Source organism: Parasteatoda tepidariorum, chromosome 1 (assembly GCF_982258835.1).
Source record: "Parasteatoda tepidariorum strain Cologne lab strain chromosome 1, Ptep-v5.0, whole genome shotgun sequence".
Taxonomy (NCBI): domain Eukaryota; kingdom Metazoa; phylum Arthropoda; class Arachnida; order Araneae; family Theridiidae; genus Parasteatoda; species Parasteatoda tepidariorum.
Window position 1 is genome coordinate 8181239 of NC_141755.1, and position 13362 is coordinate 8194600.

Here is a 13362-nt window from a genome sequence, read left to right on the forward strand (position 1 = left end):
GTGGCTCAGGGGATAGAGCGTTTGCCTTCCAATGAGGTGAATCGGGTTCGAATACCAGCGATGGCTGGTCGATACGAGCTCCGCACCGGGCTCGCACCGACCACAATGCTGACGTAAAATATCCTCTGTGGTAGACTGATCATGGGTTTGAGTCCCCTTCCCATCAGGCTACCTGTAGGATATTTTCGTGGTTTTCCTCTCCGTGTAATGCAAATGCGGGTTACTTCTAAAAATAAGTCCTCCGAGAAGGCACATATCTCCTAATACTTGATCCAGGAGTTTCTTGTCCTCTGGATTGGGTTCAAAATTACAAGGCTACGGAGTTGAACATTAGTAGTCATAAACCCAAAAATTGGGTGGGATACTCAAAGACGGTTATAAAATAAAATATAAAATAAAATGTTGCTGTGTTTATAGAGTAAGTAAAAGAAGTTCAATTGCTTTAATATGCATTGTCTGTTGAATAATGAAATATGCACATCAAACAACAATATACACCTCAAACTGACCATATAAAATCCAATTCTTTTGAGGGAGCTATTAAATATTTCCTGCTGTTTTTTCTTCAGAATATTCTAAAGGTAATCAAAAATGTTATTAAAAGTTAAATATGGAAATAAAATAAAAAGTGCAAGCTATGTAAGCGTTTAAGCTATTTGTAAACAATTATTTCTGAAAATTTAAAAATGTTGTTTTATGTTCTCTAGCGTGTGTAGACAATATCTTCTTTAAATCACGCTTTATAATAAACGTAATAATGCAAAGGTCACGGTAAGGATAACTAAATGTCTGCGCAGCGGGAAAATTTTAACAGAATTAAAATAAGTAACCAATTATGAACTTGATATTATGTAGTTTCGAATAAAGTGGGATAATTTATTGCTGGGTTAAAAATTAGAATACAGTTCCGTAAATTATGAAACAATAATAATAGATGTATAATGCGCAAATAAATAAATAAATAAATAAACGGGCCACCTTAAATAACTTTTGATCTAATGATCGGATCTTCACGTTCTATGACTCACTCTTAATGAGTCGAGGGGGTATTCTCAAATATGCTAAATAATTATTGCAGACGATATTGTTAGTTACAAAATAAAACACTAAAACGTACTTTCTCTGAATAAACATACTGTTTTGTTCGATGAATTCGGACTTCTGATTCCTAAAATATAGGGGATAGCCGCAATCTGGGAAATATGATCCCTATAGTTTGGTTAGGAAAGCGGTCCTAAAGCGGTCCCGTAAATGTTAATTTTAACGTATTTTTATTTTAAAGAATTGAATTTCAAATGTCAAAATACAAAATTTGAAGAAAATTAGTCAAATAGTTCCTGAGAAATCAAATTTTAAAAATACAACTTTTTTCAATATTCGATTGAACCGATTTCACTCAAATTTCGTATTTTGCCACTTAAAATTGCATTCTTTAAAATTATGTAAAATATTGTATATCTTACTATTCAAAGTTTTTCTACTATTATTAACTAAAATAATAAAAAAATAATGAATATTTACAAAAAATAATTTTTTGCATGGAATTGTCTTTGTATAAACGATTTTTATAATTGAGTTCAATTTTTATTAAAATTCGCTTAAAAAGTACTCGAGATATGGCGAAAAGAATAAGAAGTGAAATTAACATTACGGGGTCTAGACTTTGGACCCCCCTCCTGACTGAACTATTGAGATTATATTTTCCAAATTGCAGCTCCCCTATATTTTGAGACTCAGAAATTCGAGTCCGTCGAGGAAAAGATATGTTTATTTTGAGAAAGTATGTTTTGGGGTCTGATTTCGTAATTTAAAAAATCGTCTGCACTAATAAATTAGCATATTGGAGATCACCCTCTGGAACCTTTAAAAATTGAGTCTTAGAACGTAAAGGTCCGATTAAAATAGACCAAAAGTTATTCAGGGTGAGCTGTACACCCAAAAAAAAAGTATGTTCAAAATTACCAGAATATGGTAAAATTTACTGTTTCTGGTTCTATGGGAACACCAAAAAGCTCCGTAATTTCTTCCAAAGAGTATCGGGTATGATTTTGTTAAATTACCAATATTAAGATATAGTTTCAAAATACGTGATAAAATTTGGAAACTTTCGTACAATTTAAGCATGATACCTCAATCTTTAGAGCATGACATAAAAATTATTTATTCGGTTAATTCTATTTTTTGGTTTTGTATTTTTTATTAAATGAGTGGAAAAAAGAACTATAATTTTGAAAGCCAGAATTTTAAAGAAATACCGGTAAACCGTTACTACATGAACGGAGAAATTACTCAAATGAATGGCTTATATCCATATGGAATACCGTATATTTTGGTTTTATTAACCAGAATTATTTTTCCAGAAATGTCATTTAGTTTTTAATGTGCTTATTTTCAATAAATACATACTATTCTCACAGATAATACATTCAAAAATGCAGTTTTTTTCCTTCTTGTTTTTATTTATTTTGAGTCAGGAATGCAAGTTCGACAATGTAAATAAAAAATCGTTTGCTCTTAATTTAATACATGAATGGATATCGATGATTTAATTTATAAAATGATTTTTTTTAAAACTAAATCATCAAAAACAGGAAGTAAACTTTAGATGAATTCTTTTAAGCCTTCTTTTTTAAAAAGATATTTAAAGAAGAAAAAAAAAGTCAGGTGGAGTAGGTTAAAAAACTGGGAATGTATAAATATGGTTTCCGGAAGCACCATCATAATCTGTCAACAGCTGAGTTCATTTTATCGAGAAGACAGCTCTACAGCACAACAAAAGTGAAGTGGTCGCACTTCCGACTTGCTGAGCTAAGAAAGCTTGAGTTGTTTTTTACCTCATATTCAAACACTTTTTTTTTCTTCTTCTTTTTCTATTATGAGGTCACTTACGCCAACAAAAACTAAATAGTTTTGAGAAGAAACAGTTTGACAATGATTTCCTTAAAAATTTAAAGGTTTTTCATTTTAATAGATTGTAAAAAGATATTATTTGTTGTTCTCTTTCGTTAATTATCTCTCTCCTTAAATGTATTGAATTTCAAAAAGTAAAAAATCAAACACAAATTTAAGACTTGAAGAGTTATTGAAGGGTTAAAAGAATTTTTTTTTCAGAAGGCGATGCATCACTTTGTGATTCTATTGAATGCAGTTTTACAAAAAGCTTAAATCTAAACATATCAATTAACTAATTAAATAAGTTAATCTTCATTAAATAATGCAAATAATTCAAATTGTAATTAAGTAACATAATATTTTTATAATATAATCTAAATCTAAATTGTTCTCAAACATAACTAATTCTTTTTCAAATTCGACTCAAGGAATTACTGTAGCCTTAGAAGACTTGAGTAAGCTTTATAAAGTTTTAAAGTTAAATATTAAAATGTTTTTTTTTCCAGGAAGGATATTTTATTTTCTTGTAAAACATAAAAAATTTGCTTTCGAAAAGTTCTTTTTTCATTTGTAACAAATAGCTAAAAAAAATCAAATATAAAACAATTCGCACGCGAATCTACAAGTCGGGGAATCATTGTATTTAACAAATCACTATATACAAAATTTATGCAACATCTTCTAGAAATCTTTAAAAAGATTTAAATTTCGGTTCAACACCTAAATTTACTTACTTATACCCTAAACAGCCCTCTGTGAGCCTTGGTCTGCCAAACAATATCGTTCCAGACTTTAGCTTTCTACTTACAGTTTTTCACCTTCAAAGTTGTAAAATCTTCAGTGGTATCGTCCAATCATCTTTTTTGCTGATTTTTCTTGGTCCCAAGTTCAAAGGTTTCCAGTTCAAAAGATTTCTTAGATTTCTATTATCATTTAATCTTTCATTGTGCCCCAGCCATGACAAACGTCTGGATTTAGTAAATCGAATTATGTTTTTTGTTTGATTAAATGGTCAAGTTCCCTATTGTTTCTTATCCTTTATTATGTATTATTTATTTAAAACGGTCCGAAAATGCTTCTCAAAATTTCGAAGATTAATAAGTTAGATTCGTCTTTTTGTAAGAAAGTTTCAGTGCCATATGTAACTGTAGGTCTGATAATTGTTTTATAGATATTCAACTCGATTTCCTTAGTAAGAAGTTTATTCTTGAATAAGTAAAAGCATTTGTTTCCTTTTTGCATTCTGGAGTTGATTTCTTCTGAAATATTGCTAGTGTAATTGATAATTGAACCAAGGTAGGGGAAACTTGAAACTCTTTCAAACTTATAGTTATCTACCGCTAGCGCTGATGAAATAGTGGTAGATTTTATTCGTGCTATTAATTTTGTTTTTTGTTCATTGATTACAAGACCTGCTTCATTTGCTGCTTTTATAAGATGATTAGGAAAGGAGCTTCAAAAAACATTTTCTTGCCGAAAAACTTTACAAAAGAACATTCGTTTACAAAAATTCTTAAAAACTTTCGTAATTCCCACAAAAATACTTTCAGCTCAATTTTTCTTTCTCTTTAAAAGCATAATTACAAAAAATTTTAAAAATCGTTCAGGTACCCGACTATCTTTTTTAGATCAATTTTGACTAAATCATCAAATTTCAGTTTATTAGAGCTGAAGTTATGATAATTTAAAAAAAACCATTTCCCCATAGAATAACAAAGCAAGAGAAATGAGTTTTCTGGTTATTTCCTTTATTTTAAAACGTGATATCGTAAAACCTGTAACTCTTTTTTACTTGAAATGGTGAGTATTTATCTTCTAAAGAATAGACTATGCACTAATTGATCAAACTAGCATGTTTTATTTTACATTCTAATTAAAGTAAATATTAATTGCATTTTTGGCCATTTTTATCAAATGCTCTGAGATATTACTTCTAAAATGTTTAAAAATTATTATAATGTCTAATGATTAAAGTAAGTGTTAAGTTTATTAGTGTTAGTGTCGAAGTTCATTGTTAGAAACACTATCAATGAAATATAATTAAAAAAAGAATAGTGATTTGTCTTAAGTTCTTTTTTTCTTCTTTTTTTCCTTCTAAGTCATTTTTTTAAAATAAATTTTGACCTTTTTCAACTTCCAACAAAATTTTTCTACTTTCAATGCATTAATGTTATTTTTTTAGTACATAATGCATTAATATTACTTTTTAGTAAATAAAGCAAAATTAAAAAATTCTAAACTAAACATTTAAAATTTAGTCGCAGAAGGTATTTGGGATACTTAAACATTTTTACACAAAATTCCGCTGTTTTTGGCAAGGAAATTAAAATTTTTAAGAAAAATATAAATTTAATTTAAATATCCTTATATTATTAAATATCCTTATACGTATTATATTATTTTATTATATTTCTTTGAGTCTTTCCGAAGGAAGAAAATTAAAACTTGACCTTTCCTCAATAAAAATGGCTTAATTTTGTACGAAATGCTTCAGAGACTAAAAGGTTTTATTTTTAAGATTTTGTACTGATTTTTTATTATTTGGTATAAAGACAGGGTGTACATAAAATTACGAGAAGTATTTAGAGCTCCTGAACATGCTATCGGATTAGTAAAAAAAAAAAATGACCCGCATACGCAGCAGAGTATGGGACTTTGGGTTTTATTTTTTAGAGAAAAAAAGTTTTAAAAATTATCTATAGGAGCTTATTATTTCCTTATAATTTACTCTGAGCAATAATTCTCAGCGTATTCGCATATGAAGAAAACCGGGAAACCGGAGCCATCCCCTTAACATCATATCAGTAAGCCACTAGAGGTCAAGCTCTGTTATGGCGGGAGTGGCATGGGGTAGGAATGGCCCTACAGACGTGCACGTCTTTCAGGGAGGCACTCTGATTTCTTTGAGGTACAACTTTTAGATACTAGAGCCGTATGTAAGATTGTTCAGTGGTGCTGTTGGTTCCCGTATCATTTTTATGTATGACAATACACTTCGTTGGTTGGCCTAGTTGAAGAATGCCTTAAGATCAAAGATTTTCTGATTTAGATTTTCAGATATTCCGATTTAAAAATATTTTGACCCCCTCTCCCAAATATTTCACACAGCTACATGCCCCACAAAATTTCACTTAATCTGAGCTCAGTGGCGTAGTGAGGGGTGGGCAAGGGGGGTCATCATGCCCCGGGCGCTACTCACAAAGGGGCGCCAAATGGTCCGCAGAACAAAAAATTGCTGGATAATTTTTATTTTTATTATAATTGGTTTCTGGAAAATATATTTTAATTTTAGTGCCAGTGTAATATAATAAATGTTAATTCATAAATAAAAAGGAACACTAATAGTCTAATTCAAAGTGTAATAATATATTCATAATAGAAATGGCACGTCTTGTCTACTGGCAGGGCTGACTCGACCTGTGTCCGACAAGCACTTGCTTATGGCATCAACGCTGTGTGGTTACAGAAATTATCTCCTTTCTTGATTTGTCTGATGAAACAATATGTTATAAAAAATATTTGAAGTTTACAAAGTACAAACATTCTTTCTTTCAGAACAATATTTATTTTTATTTCCATAAACGCAATGTATTTGAAGTTTACAAAGTACAAACATTCTTTCTTTCAGAACAATATTTATTTTTATTTCCATAAACGCAATGTAGCTTACGCTTGTTAAAACGATAACAATAACACTCTAATGTACTTATATGTACACGGAAAAAAGTAGCCGGAAAATAACAACTAAAGGATTGAAAGGAGACACACTACAAATACAGCGTTTTGCCGTTTCTAGGAAAGAACGCAAACGCCGTATTTGTTGTGTGCCTGAGAAATATCTATATTAAAAAAATAAATGATTCCTTATTTGTTACCTTCCGGATACTTTTTTTCATGACTGTACGTATCTTTGATACTTACGACAGGTTGTGGAAGTCTGCAACAAATTAGGGAAATACTCGAAATATTAACGTTTAAGTTATTTCGCGCATTCAAGGCATTCTTGGTAAGTAATGAAACAAATAATGAAGTCATGTTAAAAAACTAGCACTTCAAGTTGGTACAAAAGTTGGAAACCTATTATCTTTACTTAAACTTGTAGCTCAGTTTGATCCGCTATTAGCAAATCATCTTTAACATGCCACAGAAACTCCAAAAACTGTCTCATATTTGTCAACACAGATCCAAAATGAATTCAATCATCTTCTGGCATCTACAGTTCGAAATCAACTAATAAACGATATCAAAAGAAATAAATATTATGGACTTTAGTTTGATTCAACTCCTGACATCTCTCATCGAGAACAAATGTCCCAAGTCGTTAGGTATGCAGATGTTGATTTTATGAATAAAAAACTTTCCATCAAAAAATCTTTTTTTTTGGGGGGGGGGTTTGAAATACATGTTAAAGATGCAGCCTCGATCAAAAATACAATTATAGAATAATTAATTCCGATGAAATTTCTTTAACAAACTGCAGACCACAGAAAACATACATCTGTTTTTCTCACGTTCAACGTTACAATGGGAATTATTAAAAAATGCTTTAACAAAAACTGCAAAATGCAAGCTGTTAGCGTTATCATCAATGGGCTAAAGAATATAGTAGAACTATTTGAAAAATTAGCAGAGGACACTACCACTACAAGTTACACCAGAAGTGAAGCTACAATTCTGTTTCAAAATATACTAACTTTTAGTTTCATAACTTTAGTTCATTTCTAATATGAAATCTTAAGGAGGATTGATCGTGTGCAGCTCAGATTACAAGATCCTAGAATGAATTTTAGAGAAGGGTTCAATGATCTTGAATCATTAGCGACTGAACTACCTGAAATTCGAGACAAGCTCTGTGAAGAGGCAATAGAAAAAGCGAAGTCTCTTTGTGAAAAATGGGATATTGATGCAACAATACGTGTAAGAAGACGCCGCAAAATGCTCGCAGAATTGGCTAAAGATGTTGTTTTTTCCACAGAAAGTGAAATTTCTCGCTTTACGAAAAGCGTTCTTGATCGCCTGCAACAAGAAATATGTACCTACACGATTAAGTGACCTTAATTTCAAATTTGGATTTCTACTAGACATTGAAAATTTATTAAACGAGGATAATGTTGATAACGACCTTGAAAAAAAATTGCAAAAATTTGGGCGAATTTTATAATACAGATTTTAATGGAATAGAACTTTTTATCGAAATATGTGACTGTAAAATGTTACTCCGCAGTAGAAAATAAATTGAACCTAAAACTCCGTACTTTTATAATCTCGTATGGAGAAGATGTTTTTCCAAATCTGAGAGTGGTACTTCTGACTATCTCAGTATCAACTGCTAGCTGCGAACGTTCATTCAACAAATTAAAATTAATTTTGACATATCTACGATCTACGAAGGAACAAGATCGTTTAAGTGACCTAACATTAAGTGTGGAAAGAAACAAATTTGTAATTATCAACTTTGATGATATTATTGATAAATTTGGTTCATCAAAAGCAAGGAAAATTTATACATAGTAATTAGTTTTATTAATTTATTATAATCATATTATTATCAAATATATGTATCCCTTTAGAGATAATAAATATTTACTTTTTTATTGTTTTATTACTGCGTGTTTTTAAAATATTTCTTTATAAATATGTAAAATAAATAATATGTATCTTTTGAACTAATTCTAGATGATCATATACAATTCAGAATCTAGTCTTGTTTTCTCAACTGCATTTTTTGTCTCAAATTTAAAGTCTAGCTTGAGCCTATGACTTTATTTATTTTACATTATTTATTTAATAATTCGGGAGTATATTTTACATATAATACTATATGGTTTTCGAATGGGGGGGCGCTAAAAAGGTATTGTGCCCCGGGCGCGAGTTAAGCTCGCTACGCCACTGTCTGAGCTATATTTTGTGAGTAATAAATGTGTTTCTTAACTTTTGGACATGAGTGTAGTGTATTTAGTATGTCCACGAGATAGTTCAGTATCGTTTTACTAGGATATAATTGAAAACCCATTTGAAGAAAATGCAGCTGAAGTAAGTTTAAATTTACCCCCATAAAAGAAAATTTGTCATGTTATTAAATCAATGTAAGGAACAAATACTCAGATTAATTTATAGGTCTTATTGATTAATTGATTGATCTGAATTGAAGCTGGGGAGGAGTTTTCACAAACATAATGAACTCTCTTTAAAATATTTAAACGATCAGCATCATATCCTGGATTGGATTGAGGTATAATAGGGAATGCGGCTAAATAACTTGAGTCTTTGCCTATACTAAGTTATGTGAAATTTACCTATATTCAGAAAAATGTAAACTTTTTATGATAGTCAATTCCCGTTAAGCATGTTTTACAAAAATTAAAAAAATAATTACATTTAAAATATGATCAATAAGTATCGATGTCAGCAAAAACATCATGCATTAAATTATAAATGTTAAACAGTAGTAAGTACAATAAAGCATACAAATTTTAAAAATCAAAAGAAACAAATTCGAATTTTCCGTTTTGACTGAATTTGCCAACCAAAATAACCCCATTAAACTTTGTATGTTTTGTAGGTGGTTACAGAAAATTATTTTTAAAAAAATCAAACACTCGCGTCTAGGAGCAAACGATAAATAGATAAAATTAGGAAGTTGGAAAAGAAGTAGAAAATTATTCTGGCCCTGATCATATCTCTCTTGTTATAAGTTTCACTATTTGCTCATTTTGCCATATCTCTGAAAGTTCTGAAGCTAATTAAGCGAATCACAAAAATTACTCGTACAATTGTAAAACTCGTTTATCTAAGTATAATTTCGAAGAAAAAAATTTGAATAATGATCTTTAACAAAATTTTATGATCTATTACAAAATTTTACGTTTCAAATTGGGAGGTGTTACAAATTTTTACATAATGATAAATTAAGTAAGTTTGATTGTCAAAATTCAAAATTAAATTAAACAGTTTATGGCGATCGCAACTTTTAAACCAATATGGCGATCGCGACGCTCGAATACGCCATCTGGGGAGAGACCGGTTTCGTGCCTTTGGGCCTTCTCCCTTCCCTCTCCTCCTCTTTTCAGTTGTACTGTATAGAAATGTAAACAATAACAATCTCGAGCTCGGCAACTACTCCAGTTCCGGTTAAAAAGTTTGCAGCTGCTTACTACATGTTATTCTGATAGGCGATGTTTTCAAACGGATAATTTTGTTTTCAATAAAAGAAATAAATTAGAAGATTTCTGGGCTCAAATCTGCCATATTTCATAAGACATTAATGTTAATATGTAATTCTGGTGAGTTTGAAGTGAAAATTTGTTTTAGTTTTTTAGAGATATATTGTTAAAAAAAGTGACATGGTTGCTAGATTTTGAATAACTCGCTTTTTTGGCAGTCTTGATATGGCCTCTTTCTATGAGTTTATTACTGTTTGTTCTTGTTGCAAGCTGTGCACCATCTTACGTTAGTGTTAACACTTTTAGCATTGTAAACACCAGCATTGTAAACAGTCCGGCAGTGGACTGATCGTTAAGACACGGCTCCCAGCAGATCACCGAAGTCAAGCATCACTGGCTACGATCAGTGTGCGGGTGGGTGACCACTTGGATCAGTCTGTGTAGGGACCCAGGGTGTGCGGTATTGGTCCTCGTTAAACTGTGCTACCGTAAAGTGCCCGACTTCGCGCGCATGTCGTCGGGCTACCGAAGCAGGGGTGCCATCCCCTCCGCAGAGGATCAAAATTGTGATGGCATGTCTTCGGATCATCCTCCGGGATGTTTCCCAGACCGTCGCCAATAGCCCATTGTGAAGCTCCAGTGCGACGTAAATTAACAAAAAAAAAAAAAAAAAAAAAAAAAAAAAAAGCATTGTAAACACAAGTAATAAGTAATCAAATACATTGTTTGCAAGAATCTCAAAACACAATGATGCCAAATGGCTTTAAAATACAACGGAAACAGTAACCCGGAAATTTAGGCGGTACCGAGCTTGCAGCGTTCCTTAGTGTAGAAAACACCAACCATAGGAATGTACTACGATATTTTCCCTTTTCTTAATACTTTTCCTTCCTTTTTAAATAACAAATATATTTTTTAAAATTTCCGAGATGATTTTCTTTAAAACTATGTTTAATGTAGTTTTCAGTGCCATATAGTTTTCCAACTTAAAAGATTTTGATCTACATGAAAATCAAGAGAGAAATTAACGTTGATGTTGTTAATTTACGTTGCACTAGAGCTGCACAATGGGCTATTGGCGACGGTCTGGGAAACATCCCGGAGGATGATCCGAAGACAAGCCATCACAATTTTGATCCTCTGCGGAGGGGAGAGAAACTAACGTAATTCCTAATCTACGATTTGCAAGCGCATAAAACTAACCAATAAAGTTCTCATTTGCATTAGAAAAAATTGCATTCAGTGAATTAGCGAAAATGCTTCTTCAGTTTTATGTAGAAGGATTTAAGCCGCGCATGCATCTACGTTTAAGCAAACGTAAGTAGTCAGAAGTGTTTCAACTGTGCATTTACAGCGCTAGGACGCGTTCGAACAGTAGACTCTGTTTAAACCGTTTTTCCAGTAGTAAGAAAAAACTGTCATTAACATATAAGATTTAAGTAAATAGTTATACTCTTTACATTTAATCAGTTCTATAGACTGAAAATAGTTACCACCAACCAAATCCTATTTTCTTGTGTTTATTAAATTATTTCTTACATGCTGCCGGCATTTTTCAATAAATGAAAAATGCTCTAAAAACAGTAAAAGTAAACTAGGAATTGCAATTATTCCACCAAGAACTTTCGTAAATACATCTTTTTTCGATCTTCATGTGCTGTGCTAAGTGAAAATTCAAATTTAGCTTACTTTCGTAATTGAGTATTTTGAAAAGAATATTTCTATTCATTTTTGTGTGTTAAACCATTAAAAGAAATAAATTTTATCCTGCTTTAATATCTTCGCACAATGTCATCTACTGCTATTATATTACCCTCTATAAACAGAGGGATTTATCGAACTGTAACTCAAAGTTTTTCTGGATTATTTGCATATGCCTCTCGTAACGACGTTTATTTTATCGACACTAAAACTATTCCTCCCACATTCTTAGATTCTCTTTATCTTCAGGATATTCACAGAAGCAAAATTGTCGTTTTATCACTTTCTAAATGTGAGGGGGGACCAGATATTCTTGCCACCTGTTGTGAAGATGGAGAACTTAAAGTTTGGGATGTTATAAAGAAGTCTTGTTTAACGAAAGTTGAAACAAAAGGAGTAAGTTTGAACCTAAACATAAAAGTCACACAATTTACTTCTATTAATTCAAGGTTATTGTTTTGTTCTTTTCATAAATCAAATTATTTTAGATCATGTAAATAGAGCTAAATTGGTTTAGCTTCATTAACGTGCAAAATTATTCTAATTTTAAAATTCTAGTCTAAACTCACTATGTGGGACACCTTAAAATATTGATGAAATTTGTAGAATTAGGGATGTAACGAATATTCCATATTCAGCCCTTTTGCAAAATATTTGATTAGCCAAAAGTCCGACGACAAATAATTTTTTTCTCCTTATGAATAGATTGAATAAAGAGTAATCTAACATCATATTTTTTACTATACATGATTAGAATTAGTTTTTACACATATTGTTCTAAAACTTGCAAATTAACTAAAATTCTATCACTTTATACAAACTGCGAGTTTTGTACTGAAATTTTTATTAATTCAGTCAATTTTGTCGTTTTTTTCGGCATTTTTGTTTTAAGAATTTTTTGTGCTTATTTGCTGTTTTTATTATAGTTCATCGTTTTAACGGGGAGCTTCTAATTGACTTAATTCTTTTAACATTACTTTTTTGCTGTACGTGAAGACAGATAACAGACAAAGAAAACTGTGATTTCAATATTAAAGTTATATTTAAAGAACTGAGAAATAACTTTTTAATCAGCTGATTTATAATGAGGCAGTATATTTTTAAAGAATGTTTCTTATGAATATCATTCTTTTATCACAAGTTTTTTCTAAAAATACGGTATTGTGATAAAGTTAAATTGGGATTTTTAGCTTTGAATTTCTCATTTAAAAATTAAGAACGTGTTTTGTTTTGGTTTCTATCTCTATTTTTCAAGAAACTTCCACGTTTTTAATAAATGTAAGAAGTTTTCCACAAGACTTAATTCTTTTTTTTTTAAGAAAATATCCTAATTGGAAAATTGAGGTGTTCAGATTTAAAATTTTCATTTAAAAATTAGGATTGATTTTTATTTTTTACATTTTGTTTTTGTATATAATTTTTTTGGAACTTTTTATGATAATGAGGCATATTTGAAAGCTTTTCTGATAGTAGGTTCTCTTTTAAAATTTTATGGATACTTTTTCTTTCGGAAAATATTATTTTTAGTATGTTTTGTTTTGAGAATTGAGAGGATTTTTTCCTTCTTATTTCTCTTTTTTACAACTATATTTATGATCTTTTTTAA

At 30.6% G+C, this 13362-nt stretch overlaps 1 protein-coding gene across 1 annotated transcript in view; it reads left to right on the forward strand.

Moving 5' to 3' along the window:
• Positions 1–11388: 11388 nt before the first annotated feature.
• LOC107441433 (gem-associated protein 5) overlaps positions 11389–13362 on the forward strand; it is a 52920-nt gene continuing 50946 nt past the window's right edge. The window contains exon 1 of the mRNA XM_043048993.3: positions 11389–12152. Within this exon, the coding sequence (XP_042904927.2) occupies positions 11844–12152 (309 nt within the window). The 5' untranslated portion in view covers positions 11389–11843. The remainder of the gene's footprint in view (positions 12153–13362) is intronic.